A 10,198-nucleotide genomic window follows, 5' to 3' on the forward strand; every position below is an offset into this window, starting at 1 on the left:
TAATTGTCAGATTGATTGTCAAAGTAAATTTGTCATAAAATTTTTACATTCAGATGCTTTTTAGTTGGACAATGGTCCAACTAGCGGAGGTCCAACTAAAAAGCGGTCCAGTTAAAAAATGTCCAACCAGCGAATTACGACTGTACTTGATTAGTTTAAGTTTTACTTTCAACCTAACAGCGGGCGGTGGTTGGTTTGTATTAAGAGCGGAACACTCTTTCCTTATTTACCAATATATTTTTGTGTGTGTAGAGTTATCTACCCCTAGATCCAGGCCTTATATTCCCACAGACACGTCACCTAATTACTAGAAGGAAATTTTCTTCAAGTCACTACATGCAGAAAAGATTTGTAGGTTCAGTATTTTTTGTTACAATAAAAAGATTTATTGTTCTCTTTTTAAATAATTTTTTTTATTGAAATTAAAACTGTTGTTATTGAAAGCAAAAGTTTATTAACGTTCTAATAAAAAATGTTTTCAAACCAATAAAATTGTTGGTTGAAGTAGTAAACAATAAATCTCGACAAACATATGATTAGGGCTCAAAAGCCAAATGTCAAAAATCACTTTCAGGAGAATTTCTGGAGAAACCGTTATTATTCAACCACGGTGCATACTGCCGCTAGAAGCATAACTGTCCCATGTGCTATGGGATTCCCTATACACATGGGACAATTGCGCTTCTAGCGGCAGCATATCAGTCAACGAAAGAGATAACTTGTCTCTTTTGCTTGCTATCAACGGCTGTGCTGGAGGATTAACGGTTCGGACGGAGTTTCCCCCCGAAAGTGAATTTTGATAGTTGGCTTTTGAGCCCAAATCATATGTTTGTCAAGAAATGATTGGATTCTATTCTAAAAAAAAAAATTGATGTGATTCAGACAGATTCATGTTCTTCTTCTTCATGCTCTAGTTATTTTCCGTTGGCCTATTTCCAGTACGAGGCCAAACACCGACGTCAGAGAGGTGAATCCACTATCTGGACTAAATATTGACATTAATTCATAGACTGTGTAACCTTTGGTTACACCGTTTATTGTCGGCTTCGCTGCAATGAAATATTACACGTGATTTCATCAGTGAGGCCCACCCATCCTAATTCTGTGTTCTAATTTTATAACAAATTACACCGTCTTTTATATCCTTCCTGAGACCTCGTGAATCTTTCGGTGTTTGAAGTATGAGTATTTCCGTGCAAATCCTTTTCCTCATAGGGTAACGAGGGTATTTTGGACCAGTACCATATTTTGGACCACTTGACGATGATTTGTACATTTTTCCATTCAAAGCTCATAACAAATTGAAATATTGCTAATGTAACACTGAAATTATCATGTTAGAAAGCAACTCCCGTTATATTCTGAGCAAATTGGTTTAACAGGAAGCATTGAATTGAAAATTTTTGATCGTGTTTTCACATTTCAGCTGATCTTGTCCAAAATCAAGAGGAGGTGGTATTGTTGTAACCAACATCGAAGAGTTATTATTTCTAAAGTATATACATTTCAATCATTCAAATAACGTTATTATGCTTATAAAATACATAAGATATCGATTTTAGGTTGAAAAAAGTAATCAGATGTATTGAAATTGTTATTTTAAGTATGTCCGAAATATGTGAGCTATTTCCAAACGATAACATATTATCGCCATGCTCCCAATTAACTCTGACACCTCGTTGCATATCTACTCTGCATTTAAAAAAAGTTCTCTTTTTGTTCCCAGAAAAGCACTTCTTACCCAATCATGTACAAATTCATCATACAAAGAAAGATATGTGAACATTTGGATGGTCCAAAATATGTTTCGAGATCGGTCCAAAATATGTTTGCAGCAATGGCACAAAGGAAAGTCAATGGTCCAAAATGTGCTTTGTTTACGGTCCAAAATAAAATTCACTGGTCCAAAATAACAAAAATGCGCGTTCACTATTTATCATTTTTCCCAAGTATTTACGTTTATTTGACTATATAGAATACAACATATCCAAAAAATGATAAGGCCGTACATATTAGCCTATTGAATGATCCAGAATAAATAGCCAAACCGTATTTTTTCAGATTTTTTTCTCATGACTTCCTAAAGCGGTCCAAAATACCCCTGTTACCCTATATCACACTCGTACGGTTTTCCACCGGTGTGCGTCAACATGTGCAGATCGAAGTAGTGTCGGAAGACAAATTCTTTTCCACAAGTCTCACACCGAAGTGGTGGTTCACCGACATGTTCACTCTTATGCGAGTCCAGTTCTTGTTGAGTGAGGAATCGTTGTTTGCAAATCTCACAACCATAAGGAAGCTCAATACCATGTGAATGCGTATGCCGATTCCGGGTTATTGCTGCTGCAAAGCCTCTGCCGCATATATCGCATAAGAATGGTTTTTCGCCACTATGCGAGCGCATGTACACGGTAAATTGACATTTCTTCAGAAATTCTTTGTCACAAATGTCACATTTGAAGCGGTAGATGCCCTCGTGCATGCCTTTGTGTAGGACGAATAGATAATTATCTTTGAATTCTTTTCCACAAATATCACACTGAGACGGTCGTGCGTGAGTGCGTAGGTGAACAACCACTTGATCTTTTACAGCAAATCCTTTCTCGCAGATATCACACTTGTATGGTCTCTCGCCGGTATGAGTGCGCTTGTGCTCCTTCAAACGAATACCATTAACGAATCCTTTCCCACATACATCACACCTGTGAGGGTAGTTACCCGTGTGATGGACCATGTGGGTAATTAGGTTATTTTTGAACTTAAAATCTTTGCCACACACGGTGCAAATATATGGCCGCTTATCGGTATGTAAAAGCCGATGGCGAGAAATGCCGCAGCGTGTGGTGAATGCTTGACCGCAGATATCGCATTTGAATTGTTTTTCGCCACTATGAATGCGCATGTGCACCTTTAAATTATATTTCTTCAGAAATCTTTTGCCACAAAGTTCGCATTCATAACTTTTGTAATCAATGGTTTGGATGGAAGATGCTGCCTTCGAGGTGTTAACTGCTTTTCCATTGCTCTGTCCGTTGTCATTCGCTCGATCGACTACCAGTTTTTCCGTGCTGGAAATATTATTATTATTAACTTTTTGTATGGATTAGGAAACAAGAATAGATATAATAATATTCTATACATAGAATAGAGCAATTCTTGGCTGAATCAAAGTTTGATCGTACACGATCTGTCTCACGTCTACGTGTATTTGTTACGTGCTACCGAAGTTTACCTTCGGTAGCACGTAACAAATACACGTGATTTAAAGCGTGTGTCGGCCAAGGTAAAAATACGCACCACAAAGATTAAATTGAGGTGCTACTCTGGAAGGATCATCAAACCGAAAGGTAGAGCAGAATTAGATATCAAACTGAAGGATGGAACCAAAACGCTGACATTCCTGGTCGTCAAGAAAACGCGACCGCCTTTACTGTCAGCGCAGTCAGCTATAGATCTCGGTATCATTAAGGTCCATGATATATATAATGTGAATTCACTACATCAAGATTGTGACGAACTACTACGTAAGTACAAGGATGTTTTTGAAGGTGACGGTGTGTTCCGTGGAAAATTCAAAATTGAAGTTGATGACTCCGTTACAGCTGTTCAACAAAAGGCCCGACGGATCCCCCTCGCATATCTCCCAGAGCTAAAGCAAAAGATTGACGATTTGGAGAAACGAGGAATTGTGGAACCAGTGAACAAACACATGGAGTGGTTAAGTAATCTGGTGCTAGTGAAGAAAGGCAACAAAATGCGGATGTGCCTGGATCCGGCAGAGCTCAACCGGGCTGTTAAACGAGTCAATCACCAAATCCCCACCATAGAGGGACTGCTTCCGGAATTCGCTAAGGCTAAGGTGTTCAGCGTACTCGACGCCAAAAACGGATTTTGGCATTTGGAACTGGACGAATGTAGCTCGGATTTAACAGTTTTTTGGACACCAATGGGCGTATATCGTTGGAAGCGGATGCCATTTGGTATTTCGTGCGCACCAGAAGTTTTTCAAAAGGCGCAACAACAGATTTTTGCTGGTCTTCGAGGCGTACGTTGTTTGGCTGATGATGCAGTGGTATTTGGTTGTGGAGATACTATGGAAGAGGCAATGCTTGACCATAATCGAAATTTGGAGGAGGTACTTCAAAGATGCAGAGACAGAGGACTGAAGCTGAACCGAGAAAAAGCGAAAATTGCGTTGACATCGGTACCGTTCTTTGGACATATTTTAACCAACGAAGGAGTGAAACCGGATCCCGGAAAAATATCAGCTGTTGTGAACATTCATCCTCCGAAAAATAAGAAGGAATTACTGACATTTTTAGGACTTGCAACATATCTGGGACGATTTCTACCAATACTGGCTGAAGTTAGTGCTCCTCTTCGGAAACTGACCCGAGACACAGCAGAATACATCTGGGATGAGGAAGCAGCAGATGCTTTTACACGCATAAAAAAGTTGGCGACATAGGCACCAATATTGCGTTATTATGATCCCACAGAACCTCTCGTGATTCAATGCGATGCAAGCATGTTGGGTGTTGGATGTGTTTTGCTTCAAGAGGGTCGACCAGTGTCTTACGCTTCTCGAACACTCAACAAGACGGAAAGCAACTACGCTCCCATAGAACGCGAATGTTTGGCAATCGTGTTTGCGTGCAAAAGATTTGATCAATATGTAGCCGGACGGTTTGTCGTAGTAGAATCAGACCACAAACCTTTGGAAGACATTTTCAAAAAGCCGATTACGGATGCACCGCTCAGACTTCAGAAAATGAGAATGACGTTGCAGCGATACGATGTACTTGTTCGATATCGGAAAGGTAGTGAGATGCATATAGCTGATTTGCTGTCTAGGACTGCCACGGAAACGAATAAATTTCCAGGAGGAAAAGTGGACACAGCGTTTCAAGAGATCGCAGACATTAATGTAATGGAATTTATTAACATTTCGGATGAACGTTTTCAAGAAATTTCGACAGAAACCAAGAAGGATCTCACTTTAAGCAAACTATCGCAACTGCTCATCGAAGGATGGCCAGAACGAAAATCTGATCTTGATGACGAAATGCACATTTACTGGACAAATAAAAACGAGCTGTCAACGCATCAAGGAATTATCTTCAAAAATGGTAGAGTATTGGTACCAAAAAGTCTTCGGAAGAAGATGTTAGACAACCTGCATATTGCGCATTTGGGGATTGATTATACTATACGTGCAGCAAGGGAGTCTTTCTTCTGGCCAGGAATGAGTGATCAGGTCACAAACTACATAAGAAACTGTGAAGTGTGTATGGAGTTTAGTGGACACCAATGTAAACCTCCAATGACAACGCACCAAATACCAGAGTATCCATTTCAGCGGGTTAATATTGATCTGGGCGAAATAAAAACAGACAACAAGAAGCTGACAATAATGGTAACAGCAGACAGTTATTCGGATTTTGTGGAAGTGGATTTTTTGAGCGATACCAAGACAAAAACTGTTGTGAGCGCATGCAAACGCAATTTCGCACGGCATGGCAGTCCTGAAGTAGTGGTTACCGATAACGGACCGCAGTTCGATAATGAGGAATGGCTTAAGTTTGCACATGAATGGGATTTTGCACCAGTAACGTCATCTCCATATCACGCTCAAGGCAATGGAAAATCAGAGTCAGCAGTAAAATCAATGAAACAGCTCTACAGAAAATGCACAAAAAGCGGAACCGATTTTTGGAGAGCTCTACAGCAGCATCGCAACACTCCGAACTCCATAGGATCAAGTCCGAACCAGAGATTATATTCCAGGGATACGAGAAATACAGTACCGGTCATCACAAATCGTTTGAAACCACCTAAAGCACTGCAGGTGGAGGAAAGTATTCGTCATAAGCGAGCTATCACCAAGGTGAGCTATGATAAAAATTCAAGAAAGCTACCAGATTTGCAAGTCGGAGAGAATGTACTGGTTCAACGCAGGCCGGATCTTCAATCAGCATGGGAGCAAGCAATTTTGTTGCGGCGACTCGAAGATCAATCATGTGAAGTACAAATGAAAGATGGAGCAGTATATCGCAGAAGTGCTGTGCACGTGAAGCCAGGTAAACGAGTTCAAGGCAGTAAAACTGAAATGCAGGCAGAAAACACACAAAATTTGCAACTAGAGCCGGTGGAAAAATCAGTTCGGCAGGAACCAATGGTTGAACGCGATGAGGAACATAATGTATCGGCAGAGTCGCGGAAGCAGCGTGTGTTTGAACGATATACATATAACAAGGTAAACTCGACTGGAAACAAAGGTATATTAGCTAACCAGAATCGAAAGCATCCCCATGCGTTGGATATAGAGGGTCATCTCGATTCAACCGTAGAGGAGAATGAGGTCGCGTCAACATCTTCTTCAGCTCGACCTAGGCGAGAGGTAAAGAAACCTGCGAGGTTCTCAGATTATGCGATGTAAACTAGACTTGCCCTTATATTTAATTAAAAATTGAGCTTCCCAAAAAAGGGAAGATGTTGTATTTGAATCACCCTATTATAATCCACATATTTGTACCACCCTAAGTTTTCATATGTCAATAAACAGTTATAAGAAGATACTCAACAACACCACATGTCGTATACAAAACACTTGTGACTAACAGATATTTACCAAAATCGAACGCACGGATCAGGACAAATAGGTAACAAATCGAAAATGATCGAGACAAAAGGGTACTCTGCATTTTTTCACGCTAGAATCGGCTCTATATCAGCAACTATATGAATTACATAAAAAATATAACGGACGCACCTGTATGGTTGGTCACCGGTATGAATGCCCTTGTGTTCCTTCAAACGAGCATGGCTAACGAATCCTTTATCACACACATCGCACTTGTGACGGTAGTCACCCGTATGAATAAGAATGTGCCTAATCAGGTAACGTTTAGAGGCAAAACTTTTGTCGCAAAATTTGCACTTGAACGGTCGCTCACTGGTGTGTGTCAACCGATGTCGCAAAGTATCGCTACGTCTGATAAATGATTTACCACAAACATCACAACAGAATGGTCGTTCGTTGAGATGTGTCCGAACGTGTCGGCGAAGGTTCCTATTGTGGATAAATCGTTTGCTACAAACCTCACATTCGTATGGACGTGCGGAGTCGACGATTGCGGGGGAAGACACTTCCTGCAAACTTTTGGGTGGTTATATCAGCTTAACATTCAACATGGGACTAGGCAAATGTAAAGAACGAACTCACCTTTGATCCGGTACATTGAAATTTTTAGAATGGATTGTCGGTTACTCGCCATTAGGACACTCGAAACGAGATTTATTTGGTGTCTCACTTTCACGCAACAAGTTTTCTGATGTTCGATCCGTGCTTTTAGTGCATTCTTCCATATCACTAAATTCTAAAATTTAGGAAAATGTTCATTGATCAGACTAAAGCAACTGCATATAAACGATATAAACCTATAAAAATGCCTTAAAAAGATGTTTCAAAATTCAAATTCGTCGCCAGTTTTTTGACTTGTCAGTGGGAAAGTAAATATAAATATTCAGCTCGCTTTACACTGAATTACACGCTACCGAGAAAGAATGCATCTGAATGCAACATGAATACCTATCAACTGCAATGCTAAGACAAGACGTGACAATCGGCTTCTTGTTTTTCATTAGACATTCTTCTTTTCGCAGATTTCCACCCTGCCGAAATCTTCCGAACAGTGTTGCTATTTTTTAAAATGAAAATGGCTTCTTGTTAATTTATTTTATGCCTGCAATATTTTGTATCTTGAATCCATTATATTAATAAAGGGCACCGTTTTTCCGTGTCATGGGTGTTTAGTAAGGTTTGATGAAACCATTTTCTGACAAATTTTTAGATTCATTTATTCATTTTTACTCCAAACGATAATAATATTATTTGTCAAAAGTAATTACATTTTTTTTCTATAAATATAGCAACACTGCCAAACATCATTTAGCTATCCCTGCAGTAACATTACGTACGGTGCAAGAAGTCAGAATCAACCAATCAGGAGCTGGAACATTCTGACGTAAAATTGGAACAAAAACGACCCCCTCTATTGTCATGTCTTGTACAAAGAGAATAGGAAAAGAGACGAATAGTGTGAAGCCAAAAATACCTTATTGAGCAGACCAATCGTGCAATGTAAATAAACATTACTCATGCCTGAGTTGGAGGAGATAAGTATTGTAAATCTATCAAAAAAAAATTGAATTTTCGTCAGAATTTAGTGCAATCGTGATTGTAATGTGCATTCTAGAGTCTATGTATGAGTAAAAACAAGTTTTAGAATTATTTCATCTCTTTGTTTCGAAATGCACATCGTTTGATATACAAATTCAACGATCGACAAAAGGTTTGTTTTCAAAATATAATAGGAGTCATTTAAAGTGCTGCCTTTGGAAACGGTTGCCAAATTCTAGTGTTGAAATCATCGTAAAGGGAGTGTTGCCGTTTTGACTGATTTTCACTCTGCGTCTCTTTCACTATTCTCTTTGGTCTTGTATAGCTGCAATGCAAAAAAAAACTACCCATTTCTCGACAAACATATGATTACGGCCTAAAAGCCAACTGTCAAAATCCACTTTGAATGGAAATTTCGGACAAACCGTTACACGCCAATCACAGATGTTGGTAGTACAGGAAAGAGAAAAGTTTACTCTTTCATAAACTGTTGTGAACTGTATTCGACTAGTAACGGTTTGTCTGGAATTTCCATTCAAAGTTGATTTTTAAAAGCTGGCTTTTAGGCCGTAATCACATGTTTGTCGAGATTTTATGTATTCAAATTGCACATTTTCGGAAGTTATTTGAGCTGTCAAAAAATGGGAACTTTTTTGTTTCCAACAATGGGTACTTTTTATCCATTTCACAACCTCTCGATGAGGTAATGCCAATGGGTATATTGATCCTGATAATGAGTGAAAAATCCTTTAAGAATAATTTAAAACGAACTAACCTGCAAATTGTGGATCGTTCCGGAACCAGCAACAACCAGCAATTATCGGCTCGTAGCCGAAACCGTGGCATTTTATTTAGTTTTGTGGCTTTAGAACGGAATCCTTATGGAGATTCGTATACTTTCATGAGAGGGAAATATGTAATGTGAAATCGATGTTTTGTGATGTCTTTTTTAATTCAGAAATGTATTTTTAATATTTTTCAGCCCAACCCAAGCAACCAATAAGCATTATAACGTAGCATAATATCTGCTTTAGATCCACATATAAAGCTATCTTAAAGAGCTGTGAAGCCCTAAATACTGATATAATTCTGGTATCATGCCAGAAAAGACGAAATATAGTGCTATTACTGTGCAGAGATTGACAGCTCGTTTCTGCAGTACTAATGCTGTTATATAGCACCAGCGCACAAATGTCGAATTTGAAAGCCTAATATTGGCACTACTAATGCTATTAAAAAGCTTCAGTTGGCTGTCATTGTCCGCCATGGTCTCAAAACCATTTCTTATGTTTCCTTTCGGTATGATGAGCAAAAAGGAAATTTTTTTAAATAAAATTACAGAGAACAGACGTCCATCTTCAGCATTCAACTTGTGTAAAATCTCTAACGGTTTCGAAGATAGTTGGGATATCCAAACCAGGTGCGCTACTGTCATGTTTAATGGATTTAATGGGTTCTCGACGGATAGTTGGGATAGGTTGGTGTGGCGGCGCTAGTGTTTATCGTATATTAATTCAAATGTTTACACGTTTTTTAAATATTTTTGTTCGATCATGGATGTCTGTTCTCTGTGATAAAATGTTCTGTTTAAAACCGTAATTGACTCTCTTCTAATTCATTGTAATGAATATCCTTAATGGGTTCTCGTTCTCACATGATATGTTTTACGAAAATTACCTTTAGTAAGACTCGAACTGAGGTACCTTGCCTCGTCCTTCACGGTAAGTCGTGAAAAAAATATTATTGCTGTCGTCTAATCTTAGCGCACGGTTTCCGCTTCTCGCATTAATTTTCTTTCTTGGTGGTAAACAATGGTCAGGTTTACCCTCTACCGCAGGCTGATCATTCCGTCTACCTTCTTCCTTGCTCGTGTTCGCCGTTAGAAGAGCTCTAATTTTCGCTGTTGGCTGTTTGGTGCTTTTTGTTTCGTGAGATTTTGGCATAGTTTTCTTCTTATTTTTTTCTTCCCTACGTTTGTAGGCTTGGGGATACTGTAGAATATCGTTTGCCCGGCAG

General features: G+C 39.1%; 1 protein-coding gene across 1 annotated transcript; it reads right to left on the bottom strand.

The window, feature by feature from the left end:
- Positions 1-2,104: 2,104 nt before the first annotated feature.
- On the bottom strand, positions 2,105-7,157 carry LOC131692769 (zinc finger protein 492-like). The gene is made up of 2 exons (XM_058980039.1): positions 6,773-7,157; positions 2,105-3,068 (listed from the first exon to the last, which is right to left on the bottom strand). The coding sequence occupies exon 2, from the start codon at positions 2,900-2,902 to the stop codon at positions 2,105-2,107; it is 798 nt and encodes a 265-aa protein (XP_058836022.1). The 5' UTR covers positions 2,903-3,068; positions 6,773-7,157.
- Positions 7,158-10,198: the final 3,041 nt, after the last annotated feature.

This window comes from Topomyia yanbarensis, chromosome 1, assembly GCF_030247195.1.
Source record: "Topomyia yanbarensis strain Yona2022 chromosome 1, ASM3024719v1, whole genome shotgun sequence".
Taxonomy (NCBI): domain Eukaryota; kingdom Metazoa; phylum Arthropoda; class Insecta; order Diptera; family Culicidae; genus Topomyia; species Topomyia yanbarensis.

Excerpts from the sequence above, each read along its gene's own strand:
- LOC131692769 (XM_058980039.1), bottom strand. The coding sequence starts at position 2,902 with ATGCGCATTCATAGTGGCGAAAAACAATTCAAATGCGATATCTGCGGT.